Source organism: Chiloscyllium punctatum, chromosome 8 (genome assembly GCF_047496795.1).
Source record: "Chiloscyllium punctatum isolate Juve2018m chromosome 8, sChiPun1.3, whole genome shotgun sequence".
Classification (NCBI taxonomy): Eukaryota; Metazoa; Chordata; class Chondrichthyes; order Orectolobiformes; family Hemiscylliidae; genus Chiloscyllium; species Chiloscyllium punctatum.
The window spans coordinates 6577817-6597421 of record NC_092746.1 but is presented as its reverse complement, the minus strand read 5'-3'; the positions used below and the strand labels follow the sequence as shown (position 1 = coordinate 6597421).

Here is a 19605-nt window from a genome sequence, read left to right as displayed (position 1 = left end):
TGCAATGAAATCTCAACACTATTAGTTACAGGATTTTCAGGGAGAATAGACAGTGAGAGTAGAAAAAGAGGGGATGATTGCAAGCTTGGTCAAAGAAACAAAGCATATCATCCCTTCTCAGGTATAAGTAGAGGAGCATCAAATTAAACTACACGAGTTGAACTGAGTAACAAAAATAAGCAATCATCAGACTGATGTGATACAACAAATCCCAAATTAGTCAGAGAGAGGTGGAAGAGCAAATTAGTAAGCAAATTGCTGAGAAGGGAAGGAACATAAAGGATTGTATTGGTAGGGAATTTCAACTATCCTCACGTTAACTAGAATAAATTGAATATGAAAAAAAGATGGGGCAGTGCTCTGGGCTTCATTTTAGGACATAAAACTAGTCAGATGGAAGGTGTTATCAGGAGAAAAAAATATTTTAGTGACAGTTATATTTAGTATAGTTACAAGAAAAGATATAGATAGACCTAGAGTGAAAGTTGTGCACTGGGGAAAAGCAAATAAAACAGTGGCACACTAATAGTGAAGCGGATTTTGAACAAATATGTCACCACAAAAAAAAGGTGCGACACTCTAATCTAGACTGGCCAAGCAGATGTATGCAAGAAGAGGTTGAATCATCTCCTGCATACCACAAAGGTAATAGGCACCTCTGACTCACTGCAAATGGATAAGATTAAAGATTAAGGATATTAAGAATGTCATAAAAGATCTGACTGGTTGTGCAGCTGGAGAAGATTACACAGGTCGAGAGAGGAAACCACAGAGGAGGTGTGAAAACAAAGATGAGAATTTTAAAAGTTAGATTTTGATTAACCTGGAGCCAAACATAGGACGGTGACTATGTGGATGACAAAGGGAACAGAATCTGGTATGAATAAAGACAAAGATACAGCTTTAGGCTACCTCAGAGCATAGAGACCAGCCAAAGGCACACTGGAATATTTGAGACAAATGGTAACATAAGGCTTGGAAGAAGATTCCAAGCAGATGAGTTGGTAAGGGTGAACTTCAGCAGCATGTGAGAAGGAAGTATGCAGTCTTAAAGATGATGCAAATACAGTCAGAAGATCTCCTTGGGTTCAAATATAACATCAAATTTACAAATTATCTAGGTTCATCTCACACTGTTGCTTGGCAGAGAAACATAGGAACAGGAGCAGGCCATTCAGCCTCAGCCTATACCACCATTCAGTGGGAACATGGCTGATCTGTGGCCGAACTCCATATCTCTTTGGACCATATCCCTTAATATCTGTGCTTAACAAGAAAAAATTATCTATCTCTGACCGAAAACTAACTACTGATCCACTGTCATTTGTGGAAAAGAAGTTCCAAACATTTACCAACTTGCATGTGTAGAAGTGCTTCCTAACATCGCTCCTGAAGGATCTAGCCCTAATTCTCAGACTATACTCCCTCCTTCTAGAATCTCCAGCCAGTTTATTTTTATTTACCCTGAGAGGTATTGAGTCAGTAGCGAAGGAGCGGAGTTTGGAGCAGAGATTGAAAACAAAAGCTTCAGTCTTTCCAATGTTTAACTGGAAGAAATTTCAGATCATTCAGTAATGGACACTGATAGGCATTCTGAAAATGTTTCAACAAGGAGAATTCAACAGAAACAGTTGTGAGGCAAAGCTGGTCACCATCAAATGCTCATTTGAAAACTTATCTCTATGCTTTCAGCTGATGCTACTGAGAAGAAGAGAAGTAATATAGATGAGAAATTAGAGCTGGCCATGGTTAGATTCTTTTGGGATACGACAGGTAGTGAATGGTACAGAAGCAGGAAGAGAAATCATTGCAAGTTATATTCTGAATGTGATTAGACAGCATTCTCATTCAGTTGAATGACAGTAGAGGAGAATCATTTGCTTATTTCTATCAAAGGCTTCAGGCAGGTCAAGAGGATGAAGAGGAATAGTTTACTGCTGTCACAACCAGGCTGGAAGCATTTGTGTCTTTGATTAAAGCTGTACTGTGGCAGACACGAACATCTGATTTGAGGAATTCAAACAAAGAGTTTCGGAAGAGATGATATGCCAACATGCTCAAAGACTCTGCACAGGAAAAGAAGTTTGGACATATTGCAGCATATTGTAGCTTTCAAAAATAATGGAGTCCGCGTTGTTTTTGAGGAGAGGGTGATAGTAGTAGATTGAAAGGAGTAAGAAACAACACTTCCTGCAAACACACAAGCTATATTCTGTAGTAAGCTTCTATTTGCAAGTAGCTTGCTAAATTAGCAAAAAGCACTGCATTCAGAAAATTCCATCCTAACGCCACCTGCTAATACTGATCAGAACAGGTAGCCTACTCCAGCTCAACATAAAATCACATTTGTCAAGTGAAGCTAATTTAAGTAGAGGAGCTGGAAAAAAACAAACATTTTTTGTTATACATGCCTTAATGGTTCAGTACAATTGAGGAACAATAAAAAAAAACCCACCCCTTTTTAATGAAGAAGAAAACTGTAAAGACAGTACCCAAAATTAAAGCATGGGGTATAACCATTGAATACAATCCTTTGGTGGAAATTATAGGCTGGGAAGTCTTACATCAGTGATAGGGAAATTGTGCAAGAAACTTGCACTCAAGTTTCTTGGCTCAAACATTATTGTCTCTTCCTCAAAAGAAGTTCAAAGATGATAGGGCAGTGGATGGTGTCAAATGGACATTACTAAAACATTTGACAAGGTCCCTCATGATAGGCTGATCCAGCAGATCAAATTGCATGAAATCCATGAGGAGTTAGTAACTTGGATACAAAATTGGTTTGGCCATAGATGTCAGAGGGATATGCTTCTGACTGGAGGCCTGTGACCAGTGGTGTTCCAGAACAATCAGTGTTAAGACCTGGGATGTTTGTAATATATAAATAACTTAGATGAAAATGTCAGAGAGTTGATTAGTAAATTGTTGATGACAAAAATTGATGGAATTGTGGATAGTGAGAAAGGATATCAAAGGATGCAGCAGGATACAGATCAGCTGGAACATTGGATGGAAAAGTGACAGTTGGAGTTTAATCCAGACAAATGAGAGGTGATGCATCTTGGGAGGTCAAATGCAAGAGCAAAGTACATTGCAAACATCTGGACACTTAAGCATAGGGACCTTGGGGCGCAAACTCCCTGAAAGTAGCAAAACAAGTGGATAACGTATTAAAGGACAAACACTGCATGTTTGCCTTCATCGTTCGTGATGTTGAGTAGAAAATTTAGCAATGCTGCAATTGTGTAAAATTTTAGTTAGGCCACATTAGGAGCTTGGTGCGGCTTGGAGTGAAATAGCTATTAAAGAGAGACTGGAAAAACTTGACTGTTTTCGCTAAAGCATCAGAGGCAGAGGGACAACTTGCTAGAAGTATATAAAATTATGAGAGGCACGTATTGGGTGGATAGTTGGGAGTAGGTTTCCCGGGATAGAAATGTCAAATACAATGCGGCATTGCTTTAAGGTGAGGCGGGAACATTTTAAAAGGAGATGCGAGAGGCAGGTTAGACCATAAGACACAGGAGCAGAAATTAGGCCATTCAGCCCATTGAGTCTGCACTGCCATTGAATCATGGCTGATAGATTTCTCAAACCCATTCTCCTGCTTTCTTCCCATAACCTTTGACACTCAAGAACCGATCGATCTATCTTAAATACAATCAATGACCTGGCCTCCATAGCCTGCTGTAGCAGTAAATTCCACAGATTCACCACTCTTTGGCTGAAGAAGTTTCTCCTTATCTCTGTTCTAAAACCTCTTCCCTTTAAGGTTGTGCCCACGAGTACTAGTCTCTCCTACCAACGGAAACATCTTTCAAACATCTACTCTGTCCAGTCCTCAAACATTCCTCTCATACATTAAGCTTTACATTCCTGGGACCATTCTCCTGAACGTTCTCTGAACACACTCCAGGGACAGAACATCCTTCCTGAGATATGGAGCGCAAAACTGCACACAATACTCCAAATGTGGTCTGATCAACGCCTGATAGAGCCTCAGAAGTACATTGCATTTTCCTTCCTAACTATGGATTCAACCTGTATGTTTACCTTGAGAGAATGCAGGACGTGAACTCCCAAGTCCCTTAGCTTCTGAATTTTCTCCCCATTTAGAATATAGTCCATGCCTCTATTCTTCCTTGCACAGTACATGACCTCACACTTTTCAACACTGTCTTCCATCTGCCAGTTCTTTGCCCACTCTCCTAACCGGTCTAAATCCGACTGCAGCCTCCCTGCCTCCTCAATGCTACCTGTCCCTCTACCCATCTTTGCAGCATCTGCAAACTTAGCCAGAATGCCCTCAGTTCCTTCATCTAAAGCATTAATTCATAAAGTGAGAAGTTGTGGCCCCAAAACTGAGCCTTACAGAACACCACGTATCGCTGGCTGCCATCCGGAGAAAGACCCTTTTTATCCCCACTCTCTGCTTTCTGACCGACAGTATCCATGCAAGCATCTTGCCTCTGATACCATGGGACCTTCTCTTACTCAGTGGCCTCCTTCTTCAAAGACCGCAATTTCCCCTCAGATGTGGTTGACGATGCTCTCCACCGCATCTCCTCCAGTTCACGTTCCTCCGCCCTTGAACCCCGCCCCTCTAATCGCCACCAGGACAGAACCCCACTAGTCCTCACCTATCACCCCACCAACCTCCAGATACATCAGATCATCCTTCATCATTTCCGCCACCTTCAAACAGACCCCACCACCAAGGATATATTTCCCTCCCCACACCTATCAGCGTTCCAGAAATACCACTCCCTCCGCGACTCCCTTGTCAGATTCACACCCCCCACCAGCCCAACCTCCACTCCCGGCACCTTCCCTTGCAACTGCAAAAAAATGCAAAACTTGCGCCCACACCTCCCCCCTCACTTCCCTCCAAGGCCCCAAGGGATCCTTCAATATCCATCAGAAATTCACCTGCACCTCCACACACATCATTTACTGCATCCGCTGCACCCGATGTGGCCTCCTATACATTGGGGAGACAGGCCGCCTACTTGCGGAATGTTTCAGAGAACACCTCTGGGACACCCGGACCAACCAACCCTACCGCCCCATGGCTGAACACTTTAACTCCCCCTCCCACTCCGCCAAGGACATGCAGGTCCTTGACCTCCTCCATCGCCAGACCATGGCAACACGACGCCTGGAGGAAGAGAAACTCATCTTCTGCCTAGGAACCCTCCAGCCACAGGGGATGAATGCGGATTTCTCCAGCTTCCTTATTTCCCCTCCCCCCACCTTATCTTAGTCCCAACCCTCAGACTCAGCACCGCCTTCTTGACCTGCAATCTTCTTCCCAACCTCTCCGCCTCCACCCCCTCTCCGGCCTATCACCCTCACCTTAACCTCCTTCCACCTATCGCATTCCCAACGCCCCTCCCCTAAGTCCCTCCTCCCTACCTTTTATCTTAGCCTGCTTGGCACACCCTCCTCATTCCTGAAGAAGGGCTTATGCCCGAAACATCGATTCTCCTGTTCCTTGGATGCTGCCTGACCTGCTGCGCTTTTCCAGCAATACATTTTTAAGCTCTGATCTCCAGCATCTGCAGTCCTCACTTTCTCCTATGTGGCACCTTGTCAAAGACATTCCTGAAGTCCACATGGATAACATCCAATGGCTCTCCTTGGTCTAACCTGCTCGTTACTTACTCAAAAGAATTCCAGCAGATTTGTCAGGCATGACTTCCCCTTGATGAAACCATGCTGGCTTTGCCCTTCTTTACCATACTCTTCCAAGTATCAGAGGGGGTCGTAGGAGCCGGGAATGCATTGCCAGGGGAGGTGGTAGAAGCAAATATTATAGCAATGTTTAAGAGGCATTTAGACAGACACATGAACAGACAAAGGATAGAGGGATATGAGCTACATTGAGTTAGTACAGAATATCATCACAGTCAGCACAGACATGGTGGGCCAAAGGACCAGTTCCTGACGTGTACTGAGCTATGACAGCACTTTCAAGGGCAGTCGCTGCAGCTGAGACTGCCACTCCAACATGGGCCTCTACAGCCACAACAGACGCTGCTCTACCCACAAAGACTGAAGCAAGACTTCCCAGGTGCAGATCCATGGTCTTGCGAGACTAACAGATACCACTACTACTGTTCTATGATTGTTATTTAGAGGTATAAATTTAAAAGGAAAATGCAGTCATGAAATGTCTGTTTGTAAAGATATTCCTTATTAAACTATATCAAAGAACAGACTAAAATATTGAGTACAGTGTCTTAGTTCTCTCAAAGACCACAGAAGTAACAACTATGTTTTCAAACTTAAAGAACATAGAACAATTAAAAAGCAGACTGCATAATTGCAACATTTAAAAGGCATCTGGATGGGTACATGAATAGGAAGGGTTTGGAGGGATATGGGCAAGTGGGACTAGATTGAGTTGGGATGTCTGGTCTGCATGGTCGAGTTGGACGGAAGGGCCTGTTTCTGTGCTGTACATCTCTATGACTGTAAAATATTGTTGCTCTATCCATAAATGCTGCCAGACTTCCTAAATATTTACACCATTGTGTGTTATAATTTTGCATATTTACAGGTTTTTAGCTAATAACATTTTACTCAAAATGTTTTGTTTTGGTTGAATGTACAAATTACATTTTTTTTCAGTAGTTATTCTGCATTCAATCTAGACTAGTGTAGTAAGGAACATTAGAATACACAAGAAAACTTCTGAAGAAAAATTCACAACACAGGTTTTTTTTAAAGAAGTAACAAAGAGGATTGATGAGGGCAGAGCTGTGGACGTAATCTATATGGACTGCAGTAAGGCATTCAATAAGGTTCCCCATGGAAGACTGGTTAGGAAGGTTACAGCCATGGAATACAGGGAGAACTAGCCATTTAGATACAGAACTGACTCAAAGGTACAAGACAGAGGGTGGTGGTGGAGGGTTGCTTTTCAGACTGGAGGTCTGTGACCAGTGGAGTGCAACAAGGATCAGTGCTGGGTCCTCTACTTTTCATCATTTACATAAATGATTTGGATGTGAGCATATGAGGTATAGTTGTAAGTTTGCAGAAGACACTAAAATTGGAGGTGTAGTGCACAGTGAAATAGGTTACCTCAGATTACAGCGGGATCTTGATTTAGATGGGCCAATGGGCTGAGAAGTGGGGAAAAGACTTTAATTCAGATAAATGCAAGGTGCTGCATTTTGGGAAAGCCAGTCTTAGCAGGTCTTATACACTTAATGGTAAGGTCCTAGGGAGTGTTGCTAAACAAAGAGACCTTGGATTTCAGGTTCATAGCTCCTTGAAAGTAGAGTTGCAGTTAGATAGGATAGTGAAGGCGGCATTTGGTATGCTTTCCTTTATTGGTCAGAGTATTAGTAAAAGAATTGGCAGGTCATGTTGTGGCTGTACAGGACATTGGTTAGGCCACTTTTGGAATATTGTATGCAATTCTAGTCTCCTTCCTATCAAAAGGATGTTGTAAAACTTGAAAGCATTCAGAAAATATTTGCAAGGATGTTGCCAGGGCTGGAGAATTTGAGCTGCAGGGAGAGGTTGAATTTGGGACTGTTTTCCCTGGAGCATTGAAGGCTATGGGGTGACCTATGAAGGCAGATAAGATAAATAGACAAGGTCTTTTCACTGTTGTGCGGGTGTCCAGAAGTAGAGGGCATAGGTTTAGGGTGAGAGGGGAAAAGATATAAAAGAGAACTAAGGGGCAACTTTTTCACGCAGAGAGTAGTGCGTGTATGGAATTAACTGCCAGATGAAGTACTGGAGGCTGGGATAATTGCAACATTTAAAAGGCATCTGGATGGGTACATGAATAGGAAGGGTTTGGAGGGATAGAGGCAAGTGGGACTAGATTGAGGTGGGATGTCTGGTCTGCATGGACGAGTTGGACGGAAGGGCCTGTTTCTGTGCTGTACATCTCTATGACTGTAAAATATTGTTGCTCTATCCATAAATGCTGCCAGACTTCCTAAATATTTACACCATTGTGTGTTATAATTTTGCATATTTACAGGTTTTTAGTTAATAATATACAGACTACTACATTCTATTGCACAGTCACTCGCAAATATTCTGCAGTTAGCGATATGGCAGTAAAGCTCTTAATGCAATTTAGAAAAAAAAGGGTCAAAAAAAAACTAATAAGCAAACATTACCATGTGAATTAAAAGTGTGGTAATGGTCGGACGTCATCTTTTATTTTTCCTTGAGGATATGGGTTGCAGATATGACATTTAAATAAACATCTGTTAAAAATGAGTAAAGAGAATGTTCTGTACCTGGCGAATATCTGGTCTCAGAGAGCTGTTGGAACTCCGACTTGGACTTAATAACTTCTGTGGCGCTGTGGCAATGCTTTGCTCAGTGCTGTTCATCATGATATTTGTTTGGATGTCCTCTGGAACCAACTTAGGTCTAAGCAGCTCAACTTGAAATACTCGCAGTTCCTTTCATCCCACAGGGGCTCTGTTTGTGACGTTTATCATCATTTTATCCTAAAAAAAACAATGAACAGATTACATATATTCATATTATCTTCAAAAGTGTCAAAATACACAAACAATTAGTAAGTTACCTTTCTAAAATGCTAGTCAGTAGAATGTAGACACTGCAGTAACGGATATTTCAAATAAATTTTACAATTTTTTCAGCCGCTGTAGCTGATATTACAGAATTAATGAGATCAGGCTAACTGGTAATGCAAATTCAGATAGAAGATCAAACCACCCCCATATCTACATTCCCAAGAGCATGAGTAACCCTGTCCTTTCACACAGTTACATTGAGCATGAAGGAATTGCAGTGTTTTGCAGAAGACATACTAAAGGCCCAAATCCCCATAAACAGTAAAACCTCACGTTATGCTGGGGTTGCAAGTCATTTAAATCAGCTAGAACAGATAAAGTACCATTTTTACAACATCAAAATGAACATCAAATTTTTATCTGAAAATAGATTTTCTTTCCTGAGATTCCAAAAAGGTGCATATACTGCACTAAGATTGATTTTTTCTATGTTAAATCATCAAGATATGTTGCTGTAGAACACAAAATATTCTTTTGGTCAGATTGTCAACAGACATTCTTGCTTACCTGGTAACAATTTTTATTGGAATAACGGGTTCTCAAAATTGTTCTTATATTTGAAATAAAGAAGTTATATATTCAATAGCTTTTTTCTAACTATCTAGACTCATTTGAAGTGGACATGAAAAGTTGATTAAAGTCTCAAGCTAAACACACTGAATTATTGCTCCTTCACCTCCACAGTATACCACCTGATCAGTTATTGCCAGCTATGTGACAGACCTTGCACTGGGTACATTGCTGGCAATATTTCCTAATTCTGGAAATGCTTCATTGGTTGGAAAAAGCTTTGTAATGTCCCAAGGTCATGAAACGTACTCAGTGCCAATCCCAACTTCTGGTAAACAACAAGTAAAATAATAAAATCCACAGGAAAATTCATTCATATTTCCAGTCTCACCGAATAATCACAGACATGAAACATCAACTTTGCTCACCAGATGCTGCCTTATTCAAAAACCCATTAGACCACTTTCCCACAAACTGGCAAAAAAACCTACCCTTTGGCAACACAGCTCAAGCATGAAGTTGTAATATTGAAGATATCTTGTGTTCAGGTCAGGCTACACCTCATGCACGGTGTTCAATTCCCAGCACTGAGTCACAGAATGATATGACATTTACAGCACAGCAGGAGGCCATTCAGCCTGCAGTGTTTAAAGTGGTAATTTACCTAGGGTCACTACCCACTTTTTCCAGTGGCCCTGCAACTTTTTCCTTTTAAGATGATGATATAATTTCCTTTTGGAAGATCACAGATATTCAAGAAGCAGTAATAAACTCAGCAAAAATGGACTAATGTCAGAGAACTGAATTATGTGGGAGATACATTTGAATACATCAGCCACAAATTTGTATGAATGAAATTGAATCTTGGAGCTAAATGCAAGTAGCAAAGAAAACTTGAATCCTGAACATTGGTAAAGTTAAGCAACAACTGCAGAGTAAGAGAGCATTGATACACATTGACACAGACATTACTGAGGACGGAGAGCTGAATGTCACTCACAATAAACTATTTCATTGAAAATGATCCTGTTGTACAGCAACAGAAGCAAACTAATCGTCACTTCAAGTTGAAGTCTGTTTTTCCTTTCTCTAAGAAGTCTTAAAATGCATAAAGATGGATAAATCCCCAGAACCTCATACGGTGCATCCTAGAATTCTGTGGGAAGCTAGGGAAGTGATTGCTGAGCCTCTTGCTGAGACATATGTATCATCAATAGCCACAGGTGAGGTGCCAGAAGCCTGGAAGTTGGCTAACATGGTGCCATTATTTAAGAAAGGCTACAAAAAGGAACATCTTGGGAACTACAGACCAGTGAGCCTGATATCATTAGTGGCTTGTTGGAGGGGATCCCGAGGGACCGGATTTATATGTATTTGGAGAGGCAAAGACTGCTGATCGTCAACATAGGTTTGTGTGGGAGAAATTGTGTCACACTAACATGATTTGAGCTTTTTGAAGTAGTAACAAAGAGGACTGATGAGGGCAGAACAGTGGACGTGATTTATATGGACTTCAGTAAGGCATTCAACAAGATTTCTCATGGTAGACTGGTTAGCAAGGTTAGATCACATGGAATACAGGGAGAACCAGTCATTTGGATACAGAATTGGCTTGAAGAAGAAGACAGGGGGGTGGTGGTGGTGGAGAGCTGCTTTTCAGACTGGAGGTTTGTGACCAGCATTGTGCCACAAGGATCGGTGCAGGATCCACTGGCGATCATCATGTATATAAATGATTGGGATGTGAACATAGGAGTCACAGATAGTAAGTTTGCAGATGACATCAGAATTGGAGGTCTAGTGGATAGTGAAGGTTACCGCAGATGCACCGGGGTCTTGATCAGATGGGCTAATGGGCCAAGGAGTAGCAGATGGATTTAATTTAGATAAATGGGAGGTGCTGCATTTTGGAAAAGCAAATCAGAGCAGGACTTATACACTTAATGGTAAGGTCCTGGGGAGCGTTACTGAACACCTTGGAGTGCAGGTTCATAGCTCCTTGAAAGTGGAGTCCTAGGCAGACAGGACAGTGAAGGTGGCATTTGATATGTTTTCCTTCATTAGTCAGAGTATTGGGTAATGGAGTTGGGAGGTCATGTTGCGGCTGTACAGGACATTGGTTAGGCCACTGTTGGAATATTGCGTGCAATTCTGGTCTCCTTCCTATCAGAAATATGTTGTGAAACTTGAAAGGGTTCAAAAATGATTTATAAAGATGTTGCCAAGGTTGGAGGATTTGAGCTATAGGGAGAGGCTGAACAGGCTAGGGCTGTTTTCCCTGGGGTGTCGGAGGCTATGGGGTGACCTTATAGAGATTTATAAAATCATGAGGGGCATGGAGAGGGTAAACAGACAAGGTCTTTTCCCTGGTTGGGGGAATCCAAAACTAGAGGGCATAGGTTTAGGGTGAGAGGGGAAAGATTTAAAAGGGACATAAGGGGCAACTTTTTTATGCAGAGGATGGTGCACGTATGGAACAAGCTGCCAGAGATAGTGGTAGAGGCTAGTACAATTACAACATTTAATAGGCATCTGGATGGGTTTATGAATAGGAAAGGTTTAGAGGGATATGGGCCGAGTGCTGGCAAATGGGACTAGATTAGGTTCAGACATCTGGTCAGCCTGAAATGAGTTGGACCGAAGGGTCTGTTTCCGTGCTGTACAATTCTATGACTCTCTCATGTTTTATTTGTATTTTTAACATGAAGAAATTCTAAGTTATTTTTACTTAGAGGTGCTCTGAAAGCAACACCTTAAGTGAGACCAAGTGCCTAACAGCAATTCACTATCCACGGTGACGTGGTGGCTCAGTGGTTAGCACTGCTGCCTCATAGTGCCAGAGACTTGGGTTTGATTCCTGCCTCATGCAACTGTCTGTGTGGAGTTTGCACATTCTCCCCGTGTCTGCGTGGGTTTCCTCCGGGTGCTCTGGTTTCCTCCCATAATCCAAAGACATGCAGGTTAGGTGAACTGACCATGCTAAATTGCCCATAGTGTTCAGGGATGTGTAGGTTAGGGGTAAATAAAGGATAATATGGTAGGGGAATGGGTCTGGGTGAGTTACTGTTCGGAGGGTAGGTATGGACTTGAAGGACCTGTGTCCATACTGTAGAGACTCTATGACAAAGCAGGACATACAGATGATAAACACAGAATTCACCCCTGAAAATATACATTCCATTGAACACACTTAAGTAAAGTTGACTAACACTGAACTGAGATTAACAAAGAGTAAACATTACTTTATGGAAACCTTATAAGCCATTAATTTAATAAAGTGACTTTCTTTTGAAAGAAAAATCTTCATCAGTATTCTCCAATGTTAGAATTCCAGATTTATTCTTAAAGAATTCAAGTTCAAGCATGTTAGATTAATTCTATTTTCAAATTATCTGTCTTCAACTCATCTGGAAAAGTCTTTTGTCAGCTCAACAAAAGCTGAAAGAAACCTACTTGCACACTTGATATGCCATATTCCTCTAAACTGAAAGGGATATTTTGCCATTTTTTGATGACGGTATTTCAAAATTCCATTATATCTGAACTGAATCTCAATATGAAATCTTTAATGTCATAAACAATGAAAGATTGTGACACATTTGACAAAACGGTATATTTTCTGAACATTTCAAGCTATGTAAATGACAAAGGATCCTCAGTTTGAATTTCATCAGGTTATTTTCCAGCTGTAGTACATCTTTTCACATCAATGAACTCATTCAGGTAAAATGTGAATAAGGTTAGTGATAAAAACAACCAAAGTTAGTTTGAGCAATTTCCTCTCTGGTGTGATTGGGGGTTGGGTGAATGGTGGGGAGAAAGTCAAAGTCAATGGAAGCAACTTCAGTCACTGGAAGGAATGCATTTATACATTCTGTACTGGCCACCTTGCAGTAATTAGGTGACCTCTAATTCTGCTGAATTTGCTTTCACTTTGGTTTGTGGCAGCCTTTAAAAGCATGACTTGAAAAATGTTATCAAGTAGCGTGACACAGATTTACTGATTGTTCGAGAGAGTGGTTGAGAGAAAGAGCGCGCGCAAGAGAGAGAACCAAACATTCAGAACATCCATACTCTAATGTTTTTGAACAAGTAATAATGACATGCTTCAGCATTAAAAAGCATAGATATCCCTAAAATCAATAGTTATGTCTATTCTCAAGTAGGATTTCCATGAATTTTCTCTCCTTTTATAGCTTTTACTTGTTTAGATCTCAAACCCATTGAAAAGTGAATTGCAATCATGTGCAAACCATTTTCCCCTCATTCACACAAGTATTTCCATGAAAACATGGCCCTTTTAAAATGGTAAAAAAATTTAAACTCAGTGTATGATATCCAATACCTTCAACACATAGGTATATGAAAAGAATGCATACTGTATTTACTTGATTTGTTTTAGTTTTCCCAACACCTCAAACCACCGTGCTTCCAGGTCAGATAATTTACCAACTCCCAAGCCATTTGTATACAGTAACCAATAAGACAACTATAAGCAACTCCAGAGTGCACCCTGTTTAAAGCTGTACACGAGGTATCACTTACACAAATCACAGTGAATAAGGCTGGTGTGCTAAGTATAGCCATGTGAGAACATGAGGTAGCGACAACAAGAGAAACACTGCCTACAAATCGTGAGAGCTTGAAGCTCAATATTCAAGGATGCAAAGTATTGAGGATAGAGAATGAAAGAAGCTGGAGTAGCAGTGTTGATTAGGGAAGACAAATGAGACATTGGAAAGACATTCCTGAAGGAGCACAAGAGGATCCGTTGCTTAGTGGTGAGAAGTGAAAAAAAAGGGTGATCATGTTCTGGAGGTTTCTATAGTTGTTCAAATAGCAATTTTGTTTTATTCTTTCGTGGGGCATGGACACCACTGGCAACTATAGCAACTGTTGTTTGACCTTGATCTTACTTGACCTTGAAATATGTAACTTAACTACCCTGTGAAATGGTTTAGCAAGAGTCAACCACATGGCTGTGTCTCTGGAGTCTCATGTAGACCAGGCTTGGTAAGAACATTAGTGATGCATTTTATAACAGGCATTGATAGGTTCATGCTCATCATTACTGAGAATAACTTTATTAAGCTCTGAGAACAACCAATGGGTGAGATCTGAACCCATGTCTCAGAGCATTAATCTCTGGATTACTAATTCATTAGCACTATGCCACTACCGCTCTCAATGTTCAAAATAGTAAGTACAAAACAAGAGTAAACTTTCAGGGAATTAAAGAAATGTTCATGAACTATAGATTGACGATATTGGAGGGCTTTAGCTCCACAAATGTTAACTGGAAGAGCATTAGATTAAAAGTGCAAAGGAGGGGTGGAATTTTTTAAAGTTCAGGAGAACTTCCCTTGGCAACTGAGAGTTTGGAAAGAGGCATTGCCAAATATAGCGCTGAGGCATCAGTTAGGCCAAGGGAATCAAATATCTGTTCAGCAACATCTGGGGGAGAATGATCATGGTATCATAAGATTTTGATTAGTAATGGAGAAAAGCAAGGAAAATCCTGAGCAGAACTTCTAAACCGCAACAGGGCAACTTTCAATGAGATGAGGAGAGATCTGGACAGGATACAATGCAACCAAAGACTTACCAAAAACATTTTAAAGCAAACAGGTCAGGCACATACTAGATACTAGTCGACTCTCCTGCTCTTGGATGCTGCCTGACTATGTACCATGCTATCTCAACTGATATCTGCGACTCTACTTTCAGGAAGCTATGAACCTGCACTCAAAAGGTCTCTTTGTTCAGCGACACTCCTGAAGACCTTACCAGTGTATATGTCTTGCTAAGATTAGCTTTCCCAAAATGCAGCACCTTGCATTTATCTAAATCAAACTCTAGATGAATTGAAGATTGACTCATGGGATGAACTGGAAAGAGTAGCTGTTCCCACAAATGGAATTTGCTGCCTATGAGGGCAATGGAAGCAAAGGATGTCAATGATTTCAAAAGGAAATTGGATGTACAAAATTTGAATGGCTATGGCGATAGAAATAGCAAATGGAACCAACCGGATGGATCTAGATGGTATGGAAGTAATGGGCAACAGCCTCCTTGTTTGCCACTAAGGCTGAAAAATATCATCAATTTAATGTTTGCGGAAACTATGCACTTATCACTAACACATAGGCTGGCCTTTGTGCTCAAAGGGCATCAATTGCTTCACACTTCACACATGCTGCCACTTTCTGTTTTTCAATCAGTTCATTCAGATTTCCTGTATTCACAGCATTTTGCTTTTACATAAGAAATCAGAGCAGGAGTAAGCCATAGTGGGCCTTGGCAATTAGAGTGCCATTCAATACATTCACAACTCCCTGCCTAAAGCATTGTGGGTCTACCTGCAGCACATGGACAGCACCTACAGTGCAGGAAGGCAGCTGACTACCACCTCCTCAATGGCAACTAGGGACAGGCAATAAATGCTAGCCAGACAGTAACACTCACACCCCACGAGAATAAAAACAAAGAAATACAATCTTCTATGTCAACCGCACTTGCATAAGCTATGTCAAATGCCCTTAAACCTCTTATACTCAAAGATTATCAGTTGGAGTCTTGAATATACTCAGCAAGGTCCACAGACTGCTGGGGAATAGCGCAAAAGATTCACAATTCTTCAGGTGACATAATTTCTTTCCCTGTCAGTATTAAAGAACTGACCCTTAAGCACAAAACTGTGGCCCTGAACTTAACAGTTTCCTGTCAGGAGAAACAATACCTCCTCTCAATACCTAACCTGTCAGGCCCTTTAAAAATACTTTATGCATTTCATTGACACAATGTTTCATTCTTCTAAACACCAGAGAATATAAGCGCTAAGAAATTCCTATACATTAAAAGAAAGAAAATTCCTTTTTTCAAGGTTGAGAAAGATTAGTTTGTACCTTTCAATTGTAGCATTAACATCAGAAAAAAAAAATTTCTGAAAGGCTCTATTTAACAAAATTACATTCTTTCCTTTTTACAAGATTAATAGTGTAATATACAGGTTCGCTGTCGTCCTTCTTTGTTGACTACAAACATGCAGAGTGAGCTAGTTATGCAAAACAATGACATCATCCTAGTGCAGGCTGGGCTAAACCTGATTCAGAAACACTGTCATCTCAAGGAGGTCATGATACCAAGCTTCAAGTTCATACCAACTGAAATACAATTGCATCTAATTGAGAGAAAACCTTCAAATGTCATTTTAAAAGGACACTTTGGAGCTCTGTCATTTGGTTGGCCTGTTTCCACATCAGTCGAAGCAAACACTCAGAGACACTATATGGCTCTACTTTCTTCATCTTTATTCCGAGCCCCAGAGAGAGAGAGAGTGTGATCGCCCACTTATACAAAGACATGAGTTCTTGGGCTTCTCTCGATCAGCAGATTCTTAAGAATTCTTAGTGACTGACCGGGAGCAACATTCAAATAAGGCAACGTCTATACTGATTGGGTGCCTGTTGCAATTAGCAAACTGCAATAGTAAACATTAAGCCACCTGGTATTACACAATAGATGTTCCTCCCCTCGTTAACTGGCATTACACAATGGGTGTTCTTTACCTCGTTAAACCACTACCCTTGCCTCCAGCACCTCAGTGTTTACTGCAAGTTCTTATCAAGTCAAAGTCATGTTAGCTGTGCCTTTGTCAAGCAACCCTGAACTTAACTCTTGCCCTACCTGCTCATACACTTTCTCAATTTCTCCATCATTAAAATTTAATCAGTGAGCTGTATTTCTTCTAACAGTTGGAAAACTCAATTTTCCTCAAAATGATCAGTAGCTAAAAGTGACCTGGGCCCTTCAATCCCATATTACTAAGTGAGTATTAGTTTCAAATTGATACTTGCATATTAACAGGCATCTTAACTATGACAGGAGGGCAGAAACAGGATGAAAACACAACCACCAATGAGGAAGCAATTCAAATTGGGAATGATCCAGTCAAAAATTAGGTGAGTGTAAATATCTCAATGGGCTGAAAGTGCTTACAGAATTTGTGAAGGATTTAAAAACAAATTTGAGAATTTACTCATCAAGACTTCAGCTTGACTGGAAATTGATGTTTGTCAGCTTGTACACTGGAGCTAGGGCAGAGTTTCAGCTGGCTGTGGGTTTAAGGGAAGCAGAATGTGGGAGGTCAGCCAGGAGTGCACTGCCATAGCCATATCTAGAAAGGTGAAAGGCATCAAAGGGGGGGTTCAGCCAATGTCCTGAGAACTTAATTGAGTTTTTTGAAGAAGTAACAAAGAGGATTGAAGGCAGAGCAGTTGGACGTGATCTATATTGACTTCAGTAAGGCTTTTGACAAGGTGCTACATAGTAGACTGGTAAGCAAGGTTAGATCACATGGAATACAAGAATCACTAGCCATTTGGTTACAGAACTGATTCGAAGGTAGGAAACAAAGTGGATGGTGGAGGGTCACTTTTCAGACTGGAGACCTGTGACTAGTGGGGTGCCACAATGATATGTGCTGGATCCACTGCTTTTTGTTATTTGTATAAATAATTTGGATATGAACATAGGAGTCATGGTTAGTAAGTCTGCAGATGACACCAAAAATAGAAGTGCAGTGGACAGCAAAGAAGGTTACCTCAGAGTACAGTGGAACCTTGATCAGATGGGCCAATGGACAGATGGAATTTAATTTAATTTAGACAAAAGGTGCCTGCTGCATTTTGGAAGGCCAGTCAGGATGGGACTTACACACTTAATGGTAAGGTCCTGGGGAGTGTTGTTGAACAAAGACCTTGGAGTGCAGGTTCACATTTCCTTGAAAGTGCTGTCGCAGGTAGATGAGATAGTGAGTCAGTAAGTGTGGTGTTGGAAAAGCACAGCAGGTCAGGCAGCATCCAAGGAACAGGAGAATCAACATTTCAGGCATAAGCCCTTCGTCAGGAATGGTTGGGGGGGGGGGGGGGGGGGGTAGGGAATGGGAGATTGTGAAGAAAGTGTCTGGTATGCTTGGTCAGTGCATTAAGTATAGGAGTTGGGAGGTCACTTTGAGGACACTGGTTAGACCACTTTTGGAATACTACATGCAATTCTGGTCTATCTGGTATAGGAAAGATATTGTGAAACTTGAAGAGGGTGCAGGAAAGATTTACAAGGATGTCGCCAGGTTTGGGGGGTTTGAGGGAGGGGCTGAAATAGCTGGAGATATTTTCCTTGGAATGTCAGAGGCGGAGGGTGACCTTATAGAGGTTTATGAAATCATGAGGGACATAGATATGGTAAATAGCCACAGTCCTTTCCCCAGGGTAGGGGAGTCCAAAACTAGAGAGGGCATAGGTTTAGGGTGAGGGGAAAAAATTTAAAAAGGGATCTATGGAGCAATGTTTTCACGTGGCGGGTGGTACGTGTATGGAATGAGCTGCCAGAGGAAGTGGTGGAGGCTGGTACAATTATAACATTTAAAAGGCATCTGGATGGGTGTATGAATAGGAAGGTTTTAGTGGGATATAGGTCAAATACTGGCAAATGGGACTCATCTGGTCAGCATAGATGAGTTGGACTGAGGGGTCTGTTTCCTCTGAGCCTATGACAGGTGCAAAGATATGACTGAGAAATTAGGCAGTCTGTGTGTTAGCACAGACATGTCAGCAGTTTATCTCAGGATCAAATACGACCTCAAGACTGTCTATACACTGATAATCTTACAGACAAGGGTGGAGTCAGCAGCTGGAAGACCATTTCAAGCAGGGACCAAAAACAATTGCTTCAACTTCCCAATGTTAAACCTTAGGAAATTTCTGTTCATTCAACAATAGATGTCAGACAAACAGTCTGAAGACTTAGCAACATGACAGGGTTGAGTGCTATCCTGGGGAGGACAAGCTGCATGTTGTCAGAGAATGGAATCTTAAAAGAGATTAACCCATGTTACTACTTGCATGACTGCACACTCAATTATGTCAGGCACACCCAGGGTTTGGCACATACTTAATGTGATCACACAAGGTTTTATTGAGTTTTGTGTTTTACCTCTTGCTTAGGGATTGTTGAATTGCTGCTATCAGAGGTGTTTCCTTCGTATTTCCAAAAGGTACAGGGTCAAAAAAAAAGGTTACTTCTTTACAATTAAAGTGCACCCAAATTAACAAAATGTCATGGTGGAAGAAATCCCATCTTTTTATTTTTCTTTACTATAAAATGAGAAAAATGATTGTTACTTTTGAAAATAGAAGAATATGAAAGGAGTTACTTGTAACAAGTGAAGGTAACTGGTCATACAAAACAATGTTAATTCTAGAGACAAATTGGCACCAGGTGGGTGTGTTCATGGTAATTCTGGCCAAAGACAGTTTTTGATCAGCTTTCTAATCGCTCCAATTGTTGTGGGTTCAGGAGAGCTCACCATAATAAACCTGATCGGTCAGATTGCAGATTCTATAAGGGGGAAGAGAACAAGAAAACTTCAAGAAGCTAGGGACAACAACCTCTCTCTCTCAATGCAGCACGGTGGCTCATTGGTTCGCACTGCTGCTGCATCGCACTAGGGACCCAGGTT

General features: G+C 41.2%; 1 protein-coding gene across 5 annotated transcripts in view; it reads right to left on the bottom strand.

Annotated features, from left to right (window-relative positions):
• osbpl3b (oxysterol binding protein-like 3b) overlaps positions 1–19605 on the bottom strand; it is a 209749-nt gene that overhangs the window by 155288 nt on the left and 34856 nt on the right. For all 5 annotated transcript variants that reach the window (XM_072575110.1, XM_072575109.1, XM_072575108.1 and 2 more), the window contains one exon: positions 8271–8486. In XM_072575110.1, coding sequence (XP_072431211.1) covers positions 8271–8369 — 99 coding nt within the window. In that variant the 5' untranslated portion in view covers positions 8370–8486. The remainder of the gene's footprint in view (positions 1–8270; positions 8487–19605) is intronic.